General features: G+C 48.1%; 2 protein-coding genes across 9 annotated transcripts in view; one reads left to right on the top strand and one right to left on the bottom strand.

Moving 5' to 3' along the window:
* The window catches only part of NFATC3 (nuclear factor of activated T cells 3), a 110,804-nt gene extending 100,940 nt beyond the window's left edge, over positions 1–9,864 (top strand). For 2 of the 3 annotated variants that reach the window (XM_045533428.1, XM_045533431.1), the window contains one exon: positions 7,615–9,864. In XM_045533428.1, coding sequence (XP_045389384.1) covers positions 7,615–7,736 — 122 coding nt within the window. In that variant the 3' untranslated portion in view covers positions 7,737–9,864. The remainder of the gene's footprint in view (positions 1–7,614) is intronic. The other variant, XM_045533430.1, reaches the window with a different exon arrangement.
* Positions 9,865–10,288: 424 nt separating this feature from the next.
* Positions 10,289–17,284, bottom strand: ESRP2 (epithelial splicing regulatory protein 2). Of its 6 annotated transcripts, XM_045533433.1 has the most exons (16): positions 16,862–17,183; positions 16,644–16,772; positions 14,994–15,107; positions 14,768–14,882; positions 14,307–14,405; positions 14,023–14,077; positions 13,843–13,953; positions 13,637–13,769; positions 13,512–13,554; positions 13,062–13,363; positions 12,735–12,947; positions 12,429–12,627; positions 12,092–12,278; positions 11,634–11,799; positions 11,449–11,554; positions 10,289–10,929 (listed from the first exon to the last, which is right to left on the bottom strand). In XM_045533433.1, exons 1-15 carry the CDS (start codon positions 17,057–17,059, stop codon positions 11,465–11,467), a joined length of 2,154 nt encoding a protein of 717 aa, XP_045389389.1. In that variant the 5' UTR covers positions 17,060–17,183; the 3' UTR covers positions 10,289–10,929; positions 11,449–11,464. The 6 variants fall into 6 exon arrangements, with proteins under 6 accessions (XP_045389389.1, XP_045389388.1, XP_045389393.1 ...); XM_045533432.1 differs by having other exon boundaries at positions 10,289–11,554; positions 16,862–17,284; XM_045533437.1 differs by having other exon boundaries at positions 10,289–11,554; positions 13,843–13,980.
* Between the last annotated feature and the right edge of the window lie 9 nt (positions 17,285–17,293).

The raw sequence follows: 17,293 nt of genomic DNA, 5'->3' as shown, positions 1-17,293 counted from the left end.
TCACTGTGTTGCCCAGGCAGGAGTACAGTAGCACTATCATAGCTCACTGCAGCCTTGAACTCCTGGGCTGTAGTGATCCTCCCTATCTCAGCCTCCTGAGTAGCTGGGACTACAGCCATGAGCCACTTTGCTTGCCTGTGTATATATTTTCAATCTGTCCAGTGGTTGGAAACTGTCTAGAGTCCAGAGCGAAATTTAAGTTAGTTAAAAACCTGGCATGAGAGAGCTCAAGCTAGTTATCTTGATCTTTGCTTAAAACACTTAAACATTCTTTCTGTGTTACCATTATGGTGGTGAGTTTTATTTCTGTTACTTAATATTATTAACGAGTTAATATAACGGAGATCCCAAAGTGCAGTGGCTTAACTGCATTGGAAGTTTCTTTCACACCTCATGGTAATTAAAAGATCAGGATTCCTTTCAACTTTCTCCTTCTCCTTAGGTTTTTGTCAAAGCAGAGATACCACTTTGAGTTTTAGCCCAAAGCAAGGAGTAGGGCTAGGGGGGCAAGAGAGAAGCCAAGCAAGTGATGAGGAAGATGCGCACATCACTTTTGCTCACATTTCATTGGAGAAAATGAATTAGATGGTCATGTCTAGCTACAAGATGGAAGCTGTGAAATATAGTCTGTAGCTAGGTGTCTGTGTGACTACCTAAACCTCAATTACTAAAAAACAACAGATTGAGACAATCAGTAGCGTACCATGGATACCTTCTAAATTTTCAGAAACTTATTTCATCTTTGGCTTGAGAAGGCAGATTAATCAGATTTTTATAAATGCAAATTATTTAAGGCATGCCAATTTAGATGGTTTTCTTATAACTTATTGAATAACCTTAAATCTTAGCAAAACTGTGCTTCAGGGTAATAAATAAACTATAAAGTGATCCTAGATTTCTCATCCATTTAAAATCATTTCTTTCCCTTTACTTACAAATTTCTCTTATTTTTTCATTTCAAGTAAAATTTAGGAAATGGATGCACTTACATGTAACTTTCGTTTTGTAGAAAATAACATCTCCATAAAATTGTTTACCCAGAAAATGAATTATATCTTTAACCTTGAGCTGTAGGAAAAGGAAGAAAAGGTAAACTCAACTGAACTTTGGTGAATGTTCATTGTAGCTGCAAGAGGAAATAACATAAATGGAGTCTATTAATACCCAAAAATTCTATACAAAATTGCTAGTTAGAAAGACCCTTTGGCCTTTTGTTATGTTGTGTATTATTTATTTATTTATTTATTTATTTATTTTTTTGGGACAGAGTCTCACTCTGTTGCCCAGGCTAGAGTGCCGTGGCGTCAGCCTAGCTCACAGCAACCTCAAACTCCTAGGCTCGAGCAATCCTCCTGCCTCAGCCTCCCAAGTAGCTGGGACTACAAGGCATGTACCACCATGCCTGGCTAATTTTTTCTCTCTATACATGTTTTTAGCTGTCCGTATAATTTCTTTCTATTTTTAGTAGAGACGGGGTCTCGCTCTTGCTCAGGCTGGTCTCGAACTCCTGAGCTCAAACAATCCGCCCGCCTCGGCCTCCCAGAATGCTAGGATTACAGGCATGAGCCACCTCACCGGGCCTGTTTTTTATTTTTGTTTTTTGTTTTTTGCTAGTCAAGTGTGGTGGTGGGGGGAGACAATGTTAAATCAACTTAACAGTAATCCACAACTCTTGGACCAGCTTCCCTTTGGCCTTTTGTGTATGTGGCAATGTGAGTCTGCCTCCTCCAAAGTGGCAGTGCTCTGGGTTACCCTGCCCCTCTCCACGAAATCTCTATGAAATCTCTGTGAGATTTCATACCATACCTTGCTTGTCAGCTTTAACTTTGAATCCTTAAGCATGGAAAATAGTTCTAAATAAGAGACCTGTTGCAACTCATTCTTGTGTGTAGAAATAGCATTCCAGTGGGCTGCTAATTTGAACATCTATTGGATAGAAAAGTTTTTTCTTGCAGCAAATATTGCTGATGGTTCTAACTCTATTTTTGTTGTGGTGGCACAGGCAAATTCAGGTGTTGTGGTAGTGGGAGTCGAGGATGGTGGCTGCCAAAAGTGGGCCAGATGCTGTGACCTACATAACCTGTTAGCACTGGTGTTGAGGGCTGTTGTTCCAGACTTTTAATTTACTTTACTCTTTAAAGGGAAGAAAATGATAAAATTGTACATTAGGGGCATAAACAACTCTTTATGCTATCTTAAATTGGTTAAAAAAAGAAAAAGCCACCTCAAATATTTAGTGGACTAGAGTTTAAATAAATCAATAAATTCATGCATATATACATTCAAAAAGTAAAAAATGAAATTGCAAGCATTAGTACTTTTAAGAAATAACTTGAGTATTGTATTTATCAAGTTTGCTATTGATTTTACATATACATTACATCATAGATTTGTTTACCAGTAATAATTTTGACTTGTTTCAGTTGACACCTACGTTTTAGCCAGTGTCAGCAGAAAGATATGTCAGGAACCTAGAGGTAGGAGCTGGAACCCAGAGCCCTCAGCCTGGGGGAAGTGTGAGGGGAGCAAGGAAAGCAGAGGACTTGCATAATTAACACTGGGCTCAAGTTACTGTGAAAGGACTTTGTTGCAGTTCTGACTCCCTGTCCTAAAATTTGTATTCAGTGCTCACGTGTAGTGATTACTTGAGCATGATTTTTGTTGTCATTGTTCTAAGTCCCCAAATTGTATTAGAGATTCAATTGCCAAATAATTTTATTTAGTACTCAATATGTACAAGCACTGAAGATTCAGTGGAGAACAAAACAAAGTCCTTCGCCTATTGGAACTTAAATCTACTGACTATTGGTAAATTACAAGTAGGTGAATCCTGTAGTTTCATGTATATTTGAGTGTATTCAGCTTGAGTGCTACTTTGTGGAAAATCTTCTTGACTTTACCATAGTCTTAAAATCCTTAACTGCCAGGGACCTTCCAGGTTGCTTCAGCTAAGTGAGATTAGGCATACCAGGTGAAAGAGCAGCAGAGCTTTGGTAAGGGGGAGCAGGAATAACAGAACATTGATCCGACTTTTGTCATAAACGGTACCACCTGCCTGCTTCAGAAAATGATGTTTTCATCCCTATATAAGTACTTGGTAAGTGGATGGATAGTGCTGGGTAATGGACCCTTATCCTCAGGAAAATGTAAATTTTGACTCCTTATAAAGACACAAAAAAACAACATATTGTGGTTTTTGATGATAAAGCACCCTTTTTAATCAGCTTATAGTTTTAAAACTTGAACAATGAAATAAAAATTAAAAAAGGTATGTTTCATAGCAGTCCAAAACATCTCTGAAGAGTCCACCTTTGGAAGGGATAAGTGACAGGAAAAGATGACTTGAATGTAAGCTGGGTTACTTGCTTATATATTTGGCTTTTTGCCACTGCTGTAAGGCCTGCCTAAAATAGACACTGTCAAAATCAGATGCCATATGTTAGTCTTGATAACACTCTCTGCTCTCCTTCCTACCCACTACCTAATGAACTTTGACTGTACTAGTTCCTACCAGTTTCCATGTGATTATATTAAATTAAGATCCATTTATTCAGTCATCAGAACTTGATGTTTCCTCAGTAGTAAGGTCCTTGCCTTTTAGGAGCTTACAACCTATTTGGGAGACAGATAGTGATGATGCCTGCAGATAATATGATGTGATGAAGAGGGATATTCAAGATCGTGCAGAGAGATTGTGGGCCGTCTCTGGTCTCCCTTTTAGCATGGGTCTAGCCCATGGAACCCCTAGAATCCACACAAAACACTGTTCCTTGCATTTTATGTGACTTAAAATAACAGGTGCCAAGGGCTGCCCCCTCTATGTTCACACTTTATATACCACATGAGGGTTTTTTGCCTGTTATACTGATACAGTAACAGAAAAGAAAAATGTATTCTCATGCAAAACATCCTCATAACTTCTCATTTACTATTACTAATAACTCACTATTCCAGTGAGTTATTTCTAGCAAGTCAGGAATAAGTTTAATTTACATTCCATTATTCTTTGCAAACAACCATCAGTAAATCCTAGCCTGGCAAATTTACTTTAAAGTCATCTGACAAAGACCTTTGTATCAATTAGTGATTATTAGCTCTCCAGCATTGAGCTCTCCAGCATTAATCTTCACTCTTTTGTAATTAGAGTCCTTTGGCTTCTAGTCCCTACTTCTTTACTATTCTACATTCAGTACCAACCACAGTTAAGCCAAATCTTCATCCTTCAATTCCTTGCATGCTTTTTGAGTGCTGCCACTTGAAAATTGTCAGTTGACATAAAACCACAGACTACTACAGCTGGAAGAGATCTTATTAGTCCAACACTGTCCTTTTATAAAGAAGGAAATGGAGTATTACATATGTGAAATAACTTGTCCAAGGATACACATGAAGTTAAGTTAGTGGCAGAGCCTGAATTTTTTTTTTAAACTTTACCTCCATTGTGGAGTGTAACAGAGCCTGGATTCAAACCAAAACTAATTTCAGGGCCACTCCTCCACTTACATATTGCCTTTCCCAGGTCTGTCCTCCTCGTCTGAGCACAATGCTATCCCCATTCATTATTTTCAGCCTCTGCTCTTCAGGGGAACTAACTCCTTCAGTGCAAAACTTCTCCCATGCTTTCAGGTCTCTAGTGAGAATATGAATATGTGTAAATCTCTTCTTACTCTGACCATTCACTACAGCCTCCTGCCCACTGATTTTTCCATTTGGGTGTTGTACTTTCTAATTCCAATTCCAGACCTAGCCTACCACCTTCCTTCTCTAAACTTCTCAGTTTATTTCCAGCAGTGACAGTACCATTCTTTTTCTCTCACCTCCTCCTGGCCATCACCATACTTGCTCCCCCTACCCTAGGATCACCACATTTTGCCCAGGTCCTTTGCATTTTCCTTGTCTAAATTATTTCTCTGCCTCGCTATGAATATGACAGGTGTTTTGAGGGGCCGAGTCCACTGTTTACTAAGCATATGACCTGAAGGCAAATTGTGTGACCTGTCAAAACCTCAATTAACTCATCTGTAAAGTAGGATGATAGTTATATTAAAGTGTTATGGGCCAGGCATGGTGGCTCACGCCCGTAATCCTAGCACTCTGGGATGCCAAGGCAGGCGGATCATTTGAGCTCAAGAGTTCGAAACCAGCCTGAGCAAGAGTGAGACCCCGTCTCTACTAAAAATAGAAAAGATTAGCTGGCCAACTAAAAATAGAAATAGAAAATTAGACGGGCGTGGTGGAGAGTGCCTGTATCCTAGCTACTTGGGAAGCTGAGGCAGGCGGATCACTTGAGCCCAGGAGTTTGAGGTTGCTGTGAGCTAGGACACCATGGCACTCTAGTCTGGGCAACAGAGTGAGTCTCTGTCTCTCAAACAAAAAAAAGTGTTAACTGAAATAAGATTTAATTTCAACTGTAGAGTCTCAACTATAGATAGTAAGTATTTGTGGGATGAATAAATGTTAATTCCCTTCTCTTTGTAACCATATGAGTACATGAATTTGAAGAATTTGTTTTCTTATCTGTGTAAACTATACAAAGATTAGATGTTAATACTTGAAGATTTTTTAAATGATTGTTAGCGTCTTTTTGCTCTGTGATCACATCATATTCTAAGTATAGAATTTTTTTGTCTTGGTCTATTTTTGTTTATGACAGCTGTATTGAGATATAATTCACATACCATAAAATTCACCCTTGAAAGTATACAATTCAGTGGGTTTAGTATAGCCAGAGTTGTGTAACTACTACCACTGTCTAATTTTAGAACTCCATTTTGATTACTGCAGAAAGAAACTCCATACCCGCTAGTAGTCACTCCCTCTTCCTCACTCCCTGAAACTGGTAATCTATTTTCTCTATGGATTGGTCTGTTCTAGACATTTCATATAAATGGAATCATACAATATATGACCTTTTGTGTCTGGGCTTCTTTGACTTAGCATATTGTTTTCAAGGCTAATCCATGTGGTAGCATGTATCAGAACTTCACTGCATTTCTTTCTTTTTTTTTTTTTTTTTTTTTTTGAGACAGAGTCTCGCTCTGTTGGCCCGGCTAGAGTGCCGTGGCGTCAGCCTAGCTCACAGCAACCTCAAACTCCTGTGCTCAAGCAATCCTCTTGCCTTAGCCTCCCGAGTAGCTGGGACTACAGGCATGCACCACCATGCCTGGCTAATTTTTTCTATATATTTTTAGTTGGCCAGATAATTTCTTTCTTTCTTTCTTTCTTTTTTTTTTTTTTTAGTAGAGATGGGGTCTCGCTCTTGCTCAGGCTGGTCTCGAACTCCTGAGCTCAAACAGTCCACCCACCTCGGCCTCCCAAGTGCTAGGATTATAGGCATGAGCCACCGCGCCCGGCCTTCACTGCATTTCAAGACTGAATATTCCATTGTATGGATAGAGACCACATTTTGTTTATCCATTCATCACTTGGTAGACATTTGGGTTATTTCCACTTTGGCTGTTATGAATAATGCTGCTGTCAACATTTGAGTGCCAGTTTTCATGTGGATATATGTTTTCACTTCTCTTGTATATATGTGTAGGAGTGGAATTAGTAGGGAATCTTTGTAGTGGAATTAATAGGGAATGAAATGTTGGGAAAACTAAAAGTTCTTATATGGGGGATTTGGGATGTTCCCTTCTATCTTAGTTCTGTAAGGTGGAAATTTTTTGAATTGGACCTCACAGAGCACTGTGCTCCCTGAGGTGCTTGGCATATCAGAGAAACCAACAAAAAAGCAAGAGCCTGCAATCAGGCAGGGTCACAAACAACAGAAATGCCCCTACCTCATAATGGGTGCTTTTATTAGGAGAGAATAACAAAATTAGCCCCAAATCTCAGTGGTTTACTCTGACCAAAGCATTTATTTTCATTCACTTTACATGAGGGGTGGCACGGCAGGAATCAGAAAAAGAAAACTTCCCCAAAAGGGATGCAAACTAAAGAAAAGTTAGATTAAGGTGAACACTTATTTGAAAGTACTCTGTTCTAGAGCATGAGCCTTTAGATCAAGGGTAAGAATGTTTCCTATTCTCTCAGCCATCCTCCTTCCCAACCCAGATTGAACTGAGAGAGAGAGAGAGAGAGAGAGGCGTCTGGAGCAGCTTGTGGAATGATGTTTCCATCTCTTACGCCACTCAGCTGGGGAGCAGGCTTCAGACGCTGCCTTTACCTTTATAGAAAGTGATGGGAAGGGGCCGGGCACGGTGGCTCATGCCTGTAATCCTAGCACTCTGGGAGGCCAAGGTGGGTGGATTGTTCGAAGTCAGGAGTTCGAGACTAGCCTGAGCAAGAGCGAGACCCCTCTTTACAAAAAATAGAAAGAAATTATATGGACAGCTAAAAATATGTAGAAAAAATTAGCCGGGCATGGTGGCACATGCCTGTAGTCCCAGCTACTCAGGGGCTGAGGCATAAGGGTTGCTTGAGCCCAGGAGTTTGAGGTTGCTGTGAGCTAGGCTGATGCCATGGCACTCACTCTAGCCCGGGCAACAGAGCAAGGCTCTGTCTCAAAAAAAAAAAAAAAGAAAGTGATGGGAAGGGAAATGGCTGAGGTGAAGCTCAGTGTTGAGCATTTAGAAGTCACTAATCACTCTCCCTTTTCTTGTTTTTCAGTGAATGAGATAATTGGGAGAGACATGTCCCAGATTTCTGTTTCCCAAGGAACAGGGGTGAGCAGACAGGCTCCCCTCCCGGATCCCGAGTCCTTGGATTTAGGAAGATCCGTGGGGCTCTAACAGTGCTCACTGCAACCTTGTTTCTACCACCAACTTCTCAGCATGTTTCTTTCCTTGGACCTTGGGTTTCCAACTCTGCAGCCTTCAGGACTGGCATCAGAAGTTGGATTTACCATTTGTGGGGAAAGGAGCATTCCTCCACCTAAGGCCTTGGGTAGATTTTGTAAAAGAACAGGAACAGCATAGGCTGTTTGAGCTTGGGAAAATGAGCTTTGCTTTTTATATTTAAATAGGATACTTTTATATATGATGGGTGCTTTGAGTGTGAATGCAGCAGGCTGTCCATTTCAGAGGTGCTGCTTTTGCAGGTGACCTGGTTACTTAGCTAGGTTGGTGATTTATACTGCTTTGTGGTCATTTGAAGGGCCCTTTAGTTTTGATGATATTTTAAAAATAGGAACTTTTGATAAAACCTTCCAGAGGCAAAAAAGAAAAAAAGAAAAATTACCCCAAGCCCACACCTATGCCTCAGAAACTCAGCATGTGTCCCGAAGACTTTCATAGATTCATAGGAAATAAAGCCAAATGTAGCCCATACCTCTTTATAAAAGCAAACTGTTGTTAGACAAAATGAGAAGAGACCATTCCATCATTGAAGTGTTGGAATATAAAAAGACATTCCAGAGCATAGCCTTTTTGTAACTTTCTAGGTAATCTTCCTGCAATCTCTCCATACTAGCTCCATGTGGAAATTGCTTTTTTCCCTCAGGACCTTGAGTAAGATGGTACATGTAAGGTGACATTAAAAGATGGGGTTTTAGCTTGGTCACTTTCATTTCCTGCCATCCTGAAAATTAGTAGGCTGTGGTGCGCTCTTCTTTTTGCATCCTCTGGTCCCAGAACCTTTTCCAAACAGGAGCATCTGTCTTTGGGTGTTCTGTAACCTTTGAAGCCACAGTCTCTTGTTGGTTTAGACAGCTTTGCAGTTCTAACTCTTCTCTACAGGCCAGGCTATGTCAGGAGCTAAACACAGATGAGCATCAGGACAGGCAGAGAAAATGCAGGACTCCAGATGGGAAGGTTTTAAGATTCACACTGGCATGGGAGGTTTATCCCCCAACTCTGTTTACAGCCTGAAATGATTCTGGCCTACCCTTTCCTGTCTGTATGACCTAAAAACCAGCCTTTTCTCCCAAAAGGCTTTGAGCACATCCAAAAATGATGACCTGACCCTCCACACCAAAGACACCCTGGTGCTGCTACTGGTGAGACTGGCATCCAAGGCAGGGGGCCAGCAGAAGCTCCAGCCTGCTGTCTACCAAAGGAGATGCCCAAGTTGGGTGCTTTTTTAAAAGCCTGTCCATACCCCTTGCTCAATGAGATGTTACTTCCTGGGCCTATCTCAAAGCCCCTGAAGTTTGCATTATGTTTTCAAATGAAATAATGTACTTTCATTTATTCAGGAAGCAGATTTTTTGAGTGCCTATAGGTGAGACAGTATGCTAGGCTGATTGAAGGCTTGATGCTGTTATTCCAGTGCGGGCCCTAGATACCAAGACTAACTCTACTGAGGCCAGTTCAGGCTTGGGCAAGGGGACCAGCCCATTGCCCACCACATGTTGTCAGTAGGGTAGGAGCTGTTGACCCAGAATGACAAGTATGGTCTTTAAGAAAAAAACCAACCATGTTTTGGATTTCTCCCCTAAAAATGTGTCTTTCAGCAAATATCTCCCCTAAAAATGTCTGTCCTTCAGCAAATCACTACCCTAAATATGTCTGGCCTTCAGCAAATCACTCTGGTCCCTCTTGGAGCCGGGTGTTTTCAAATTTTGTTTGAAAGTGCATTTTGTGTCACAGAGTGTAGGTAGTAAGATTTGTTTCAGGGCCTGTGGTTGGAAGCTCATAGCTTCCTTTGGAGGGGCAGGAAGTTGGCCTCTCAGGTGAAGTTCCAGAGAGATGGCCAGACTTGACTCTACCCTTTTGCCCCTGGTGTAGCTGCCTCACATGGGGTTCCTGCAAGAGCTCCCCTCGCAAGACCCTTTGGGGGTGGTTTTGCTGTCCTCAAGAATAAAAGCCTCGATGATCCAGAGTTGCTATGCACCAAATTTTGATGCCTTCTAAATACCTTGATGCCTGTAGCACTAGAAATGCTTTCCTATTTAAAATAAAAGTTAAATTTTAAAATAGAGCTTTGTATACTATGTAAGCAGTTTTATATCAGCTTTGTAAAAGCCTTGGTGTAAGAGTCAATATTTTTTGGCTTTGTAGATAAAGACTTAAATTTTTGTGCAACAAGTGGTATTAAAGCACACATCCATTGTACTATGCAAATGATTTCTAGTAGCAGCATGTACCCCTTCCTTCTGCAACCTGTGCTAGATCTTGGGTTGGGGAGTAGAATGAGCCGCCTTCTGCTTACTGGAGACACACAGAGAAACATGGCTGAAAACAGCTTTAAAAGGAACAGATGTCTTCGGGTTCATGCGTGGTGCTGCTGCCTGGGTTGCAAACCGCCCTACCCAGGGCCAGCCACTATCACCAGACCTCTGCTGGGCCTGGCTGTGAAGCCCTATTTTTGATATTCAGAACAGATCTTTGAGGCTCACATGGGCTCAGTTGAAACCCTGTATTTTATAAAATGGATGTTTAGTAAAGGAACTGGTTCTCAGTTATGTTTACAGCATTTGGGATTGTGTTTTCTTGTACATTTTGTATTTCAAAACCTTTAATAGGAGTGCAGTGCTCCTTACACAAATATTAATACAAAGGGAAGAAGAGCCAGCAGTTTAGGCTCCACAGTTAATAGTGCTGAAATAATAAATGGTGACAGATCAACAGTCTCCTTAATCTGTCTGAGTTTTCCTCCACCTGGGGCTGGTGTAGAACCCCTCACTCTGGGGGCAAAGCTAAGGATACTGCAGCTTTTAAAAAGTCCACTTGGTCAGGAACTTTTATGGAGAGGATAAGAGTTCCAGATTCCTTCCGAGGCTTCAGTTCTGCACCCTTTAATGGTGCAAAGGACATTCCACAGTGTCTTCTGGGTTCAGGACAACTGGCCCTCTCAAGGTGTGCATGAAAAGTTGGCAGAAAGTCCCCTTTCAAAGTCAAGCCTGAGTTTTTGTGGGGGGGGCTCCTGCCCCCTAGTGTCCTCTGGGGATACTGCAGCATAGTCCATCAAAATAGCTTGCCGGTTTTGCCATCTGATATTCCTTGTGCTGGAGGGGAAGGAGCTAGCATCCTTAGGTGGGACCACCTGGCACAACATGGTCTCTGAGATCCAGGTATCCTGAGGGCGGGGGCTGGTCTGTCCCCCTACCCTACCCTACCCAGAGTGACGGGGAGGTAGAACATTGGGATCTTTACTCAGAGGCTCAGATGGACCCTTGATTCTCCCAGGAGTCATACATTGAAGGTACCAGAGCTTACATTTTTAAAAAGAAAGCAAGCCTGCTGTAGACCTGTCGGCCTCACAATATCTGTGGGCTTGGGCCACAGCCAGGACAGACCAAAGGGCTCTCAAGGTGCCACTCAAGAGGCATGGCTCAGGCCATCAGGTTAGCCCCCATTCCACCCCTAGCCCTGCATGCAGGGTCCAGCCATCATCTTTGGGGTAAACAGGCAGAGGAATAAGTAGAGGATGGAGCTGGGGCTTAGGCTCCTCTAGGTGCTTTCTGAGAACTTTGGCAAGCCAGAAAGAAGCCACCAGGTAGAGGGAACTGATCCTCTGGACATAGGAGAGGCATGTTAGCTGAGGACATCAGCTAGCTCTTACCTCCTGGCTTCTTCACCTACAAACACACCCACTCCTTGGGGGCTTGTAACACAGTGCGAGGAGGATCACCAATAGGAATCAGACTGGTGTAGTCATCAGGGGCTAGCTGCAGAAGGGACACAGATTTAAGGCAGAGAGCTCTAGGCTCAGCCAAGTCCTCAAGCCCTCCAGCCACATAATCTCACCTGGTAGGCCTGGAAGACGCTGAGCAGATCCTTCATACCAGCTGTGTATGGGACACCCTGCATGCGGACCAGGGCTCCTGGCTGGGACAACACTGAGGTGGGAGCAGAGGCCAGGGCAGCAGGGGATGTGGTGAGGTAGCCCACAGTGGTAGGGGAGACTGGGGGGCTAGGGTGAGAGACATGGGTTTAGTAGTGCATTCCACCTGTGGCCTAGACCAAGACCTGCCTCCTTCCTCCCTTGCCTCTGCCTTGTTCTTAGTTTAGTTCTTCCTCCCCTAAGACCCCTGCCTCTATAGAGTCATCTCCAATCTGTTTTGTAGATGGCATTAACCATCTCACACCTGTTACTCTTTCTCATCTCAGGACAAAGTCCAATCTCCAACAGACCTTGGGTTATCCGGCCCAGAACAGGGATCATGGCTCTCCCCAAAACTAGGACAGGGAGCAGGACTATGTACCTTGGGTAGTAGGCTGTGTAGTTCATGTAGAGTTGAGTGGCTGGCCCTGGGTAGTAGGCAACAGGGCTGGGGGCAGCAGGCACCCTTGTAGTTGACAGCAGTGCTGAAGAGGGGTACAGAGCTGCAGTCTCAGTGGGAATGAGGGTTGGGGTGGCCTGGAAGGTGGCATAGGTGGGTGGCGAGAGGCCTAGAGGCAGAAGTAGAAAGTGCATCTGCACAGAGCCCACCAATGCCCTGGGTGGGGCAGCCAGAAAGGAGTCCCCACTATAGAAAGTGGGGGCTTATAACAGCCTGGCCCCCACAGGCCTCCTTCTTCCCCAGCCCCTGGGGCACTCACAGGGCAGCTTGCAGGGCGGAGGGGACATGCCACTGCGGCCCAAGGTGCCCCCTATCAGCACACGGCTCATCTCCTCTGTGGAGCAGGGGACCACCTCCACGTAGCGTTCCTTCATCACCTTCTTATGGCAACGCTGAGCAGCAGCTAAGGCCCGCTCTGCTGATGTCATCTGGATGAAGGCATCACCTGATGGCCGGCCCTGTGCACACATTTATGAGTTGTTTGTCATTTGCAAGAGTACCTTACCCCTAAGACACACCCCTTCCTAACTATTTATGTGTGTCCCCCAACCAGAAGCAGCCTCACCTGCTGGTTGAGCACCATGTGCACACCGTGGGGCCGGATGTCTGCTGCTGCCTCCCCTAGAAAGCTCAAGATGTCTTCAATGGTGGCTGTGTAGGGCAGACCTCGAAGGCGTACACAGTCCCTCCCGGTCCCAGCTACCAGTGGGAAGGGGATGGGCAGCAGTGGGGCAGTCAGTGTGGGAAGAAGTGGACTGGATGCATAGCGGTTCAGGACCTAGTAAGGAAGGCAGCAACAGGCTGGTCATGCCAAGTAGAGCAGAGGTACAGAGGACCAAAGGGCCACCCTGGAGAATCAGTGCATGCTGGGTGGGGAGCCTTGGGTGCTCACCTGCTGCACCTCGGCTGCAGTGCTCCGGAAGAGTTCGATGTATCGCTTACCCAGCATGCCCTTGTGCCTGCGTAGCGCAGCCTGTGCCAGCTCCTCACAGGCAAAGAGGGCAAAGGCATCACCAGTTGGCCGGCCATCAGGGTGGCGCACAAAGAGCAGCCCATCAGCACCTCCAGTCACTGGGCACTCTGGCCCCAGGAAGCCTAGCACGTCCGTTGGCCCAGCTGAGAAGGGCAGTCCCCGCAGCCTCAGGATCACTTGATCTTCCCGTGACAAGAAACGAGCCACCTCTAGTGATGTGCCTGGGTGGAGGGCATGGGCGTCACCTGCTGACTTCACCCATGCTCTTCTGAATACCCACCCACACGGGAGCAGAGAGGCAAGGACCAGTGGGGAAGTGGGAGATGGGTCAAGAACCAGGGAGCCAGGCTCTGCTGGGGGCACACTCACCCCCTGCGATCTTTACAAACTCCTCCCCTGTGGCTTTATATACCTGTGGGTACAGATGGAACAGCCCCATGGGTCTCAGGTCTGGCTCGGCTTTGCCCTGCTCCACTCCCAGCCCAAAGCCCCACCTCAATATAGCGGACGCCCATGTGGTGCTTGTGTCTCTGCAGCGCTAGGTCCCGCTGCTCGCTGTCCACAAAGCGGATGAGGGCCTCACCATTTCTGCGACCCTGGGCATTGAGGCAGAGCGCTACACCACCCCTGTGGAGCCAGTGCTGTTAGTGCCTCCTAGTTAGACCTGTCTTCTTGGACCCCCCCGTCCTGCCACACTCACCTGGCGATGTTGAGCCCTTTGAAGAAGCGAGCCACGTCCTGGTCTGATGACTGCCAGGGCAACCCACGGGCCCGTACCACAGTCTCACTGTCCACCACATCAGCCTTGCTGCTGTGGGGGCAGAGCACAGGGTCAGCGCTGTCCAGCTGTTTTCGCCCCCGCCCCTGCTCCCACACTCACCAAGGCCCTGTCTCATATTTCTGCTTGATCACCTCGGGCTTGGAAAACAATGGACCTAGTGAGGGGAGAAGGCATGGGCATCAGCAGGGTCTGGTGGAGGGGGTTTCTCCCCACCAAGCTCTGCAAAAAGAGGACAGTTGAGGGAGAGGAGGAGGTGACAAAGGGGCTTCCATCTTGCAGTCTCTTAGAGAAGGTCACAGTTGGAGAGGAGGACTTTGAGAAAGTAGTAGCCAGACATTCAATGCATCCTGAGAACAGGTGACAGGCAGTAAGGGGAATCTTACTGCTAGGCCCTTTGAGCAGGTGGAGGATGACAGCTACCATTGTCTTCACTTCCCAGACCCCAAAGTCATCCTCTGTGGCATCTGTCTCCAGTCCCAAGTCTACAGGCAGATAAGTGACAATGAAGAAATCCCAGCATGAGAGGCCCTGGGGTACCCAGCATGAGCGCTAATCTTGTTCACACCTCGGCCCAAGTCCCCTCTGCAGACACATGCAGAAGCCCACCATATATGTTTGTTTTGGCCCAGTTCATGTGTGTACTTACAGGTCCCCAGCCCAGATATACATAGACATATGCCCACATTGCAAACATAACCTAGTACAAAGACACGGGTACACTCCAGGACTCAGCAGGTAATGCAGACTTGCATGTGTTGGTGTAACCCACCCACCAGCATGCACAAACTCAGACACATACAGCCTGAAGCCACCCGTCCACCCAACGCCGCTGGGTCACAGATACCCTGTGCCATGGTGGCCACGGTGAGGTCCTTGGCAGGGCTCATGCTCGGGTGCTGCATGTGGAACTCTTTGCGGAGGTCGTAGTAGGAGAAGAAGGTGTCGGGGAGCACCAGGTTCTGGGGGCACACAGGAGTGGGGATAAATGGGGGAACTGAGGTGCCCTGCCCACCCCCACAACATCAGGGGTCCTGGAAGCCCTATCCCCTGTTGTGCCCTCAGTGGCATACCTTCCTGGAGGCCTCAGGGTGCAGAACCTGTCGCAACAGCTGCTGCCCATCAGTGCAGAGCACGTAGGGGCCCCCGCCCAGCAGAGCCACATCCCTGCTCACCAGCTGGGAGAACTGGGAATAAGAGTGGGGAGAGAGACAGAAACGTTCACAGCTGGGCAGGCAGGAAGGGGTGGGCAGGAGGAGGAAGGAGGCAGGCTGCAGAGCTGGTTCAGCCAGATGTTCAGCCCTACCTTACCTAGGGAGGAGGAGGCCACGCCTGCTGGGCCTGATCCTGTGTCCCATCCCCCCAACCTCACCCCCCTCCTGGCAGTCCACTGTCAACTCCTCCAGGCCAAATGAGAGCAGTCACACATAACCCAAGCCCCCATCACACACACTCCAGGAGTCTGGAGTGGGGCCAGAGCAAACACCTGGTGGAGTGGGACAAGCAGGTGGGAAGGGGCGGAGCAAAGCAGGTTAAACCTGTCCCTGACCAAGCACCACCCTCAGACAGGTGGGGGAGGCCCAGGCCTGCCTGAAGCCTGAAAGGCTCACGGTCAATGGCAGCCCCGCCCCTAGGTCCAACCAACCAACCGAGGGCAGAGAAACTCCAAGGACAGAGCTCCACACTTGGACACCAGAGGCAGCATGAGCTTTGACCCACACCCTATCGACCGGATGGCACTGAGCTGTTTGTTCATAGAGGGGGTGGCACTCCTGAGGCCGCCCAGCCCCTCCCCCAGCCTCCATTCCCACTGAATAAGACTTATAAGCACTAATCACAGACCCAGGAAACCCCTACTCCCACCCCAGTCAATTCTGTGACACTTTACAACCTCAGGCTGGCAGAGCAAGGGCAACCCAGCTCTTCAGCAAACTCCCCAAGCGGGGGGCCAGGCTAGGAGCCCTCCCGGGATGAGACTCAGATTCGGCATCTTTGTGTTTCCTCATCAGGAACCACCAGAGTTGTTGGAAGATGAAAGAATTTGTGCATGAAAAGGAATTACACTCATTACACTGAAGAAAAGTCAGGCACAGGGTGAGCACGGTAGTGAAGATAAGAATAACAAAATAACAGTGGAGACCACCTCGCACTTCAGCCGGGCGCGGGAGGCCCCCCAGGCCTTTGCACTCAGCAGGCAGGTGGCCCCCAGGCGAGGTTCGGACAGCGCCCACGCCTGGCTGGCCGGCCGGGACAGGCCTAGACGAGCAGCTTACACCTGGCGGCGTCTGCCTCTGGGGCAGACACCGCCCTACGCCCCCGCTTCAGCGGCTCCCAGGCGGGCCAGGGACGCGGGCGGCAAGGACCGATGACCTATGGCCAAGTCAGGGCGGCGTGACCCTCCCGCTTCCGGCTGCGGCTCTGGGTGACCTGACCCAGAGGCGTCTCAGCCTTGCTCCCCACGCAGGCCGGGAACTCGGGATGGATCCCGCAGCCTGCATCCCCACCCCCTAAGTAGGAGTGGAGCCCTGTACAGGTCGAAAAGGCACCCCGGGAATGGCCCGCACACGCGGACACGCACACGCAGGAATCGCTCGAAGTTTCAAATAAGACCCCGTCCTAGCGCCCCGGCCAGTTGGTTGTGGCGCGCCAGGCCTTCGCCTCCTGCCTCCTCTCTCGCCCAGAAGCCCGGCCGTGCCGCCACCCACCCTGGGCCCGGTGCTCACCTGCTGGAGCACCTTGTCCAGCGGCTCGGCCCGCGCCAGGCTGTCGGCGCTCAGGCCGCTTGCCTCCCGGCACTGCGGACTCAGCGCTGCCGCCTCGGCGCGAACCAGCGACTTGTGCAGCGTCCCCACCTGCGAGCGGCGGGGGAAACCGATCAGCTGCGGCGCCCCTCGGGCCCTGAAGGTCCCTCGGGACCCCTACCGTCTCCTTTCCACCCTACCTGGCGGCTTTGCGGCTCCACCACTTGCCAGACTAGAAGGATTAAGTCAGTCTCGTCGGAGCCCAGGTCTGGCCCCAGCGCACCGGCTGTGGCCCCGAACAGGACGACCAGTGATCCTGGCCCTGGGCATGGGTCCGCGGTGGAGTCTGCCCCGGGGTCCGGGCCTGGGGGCGGGGGCGGGGGCGGCGGCGGAGTCATGGCCGCAGAGGAAGGGGGCGCTCGGCCAGACACACGCGGACCGACGAGGCGCACGCACGCACAGACCGACAGACGCAGATCAGCTTGGGCGGGACACCGTGTGTCGGGGGCGGCACCCGCGGCCCGGCTGGCGCAGTGGGCGCCGCTGAGACCCGCCCGGGGCGCCCCACGGGGCGGGGCGGCTACCGGCCCCCGCCCTCTCCGGGAGAGTTACCTGCCGGCCCCACCGGCCAC

Source organism: Lemur catta, chromosome 20 (genome assembly GCF_020740605.2).
Source record: "Lemur catta isolate mLemCat1 chromosome 20, mLemCat1.pri, whole genome shotgun sequence".
NCBI lineage: Eukaryota > Metazoa > Chordata > Mammalia > Primates > Lemuridae > Lemur > Lemur catta.
The sequence above is the reverse complement of the archived record's forward strand: the minus strand, read 5'-3'. Positions and strand labels throughout refer to the sequence as shown.

What these genes read in the sequence shown, in the direction of transcription:
- ESRP2 (XM_045533437.1), bottom strand. Translation starts at nt 17,059, where the DNA reads ATGACTCCGCCGCCGCCCCCGCCCCCGCCCCCAGGCCCGGACCCCGGG. An exon ending in CCTGCTCAAAGGGCCTAGCA is followed by an intron (nt 14,078 to 14,306) that starts GTAAGATTCCCC and finishes TCCCCTCACTAG; the next exon opens with GTCCATTGTTTTCCAAGCCC. An exon ending in AAAGGGCTCAACATCGCCAG is followed by an intron (nt 13,770 to 13,842) that starts GTGAGTGTGGCA and finishes CTGGCTCCACAG; the next exon opens with GGGTGGTGTAGCGCTCTGCC.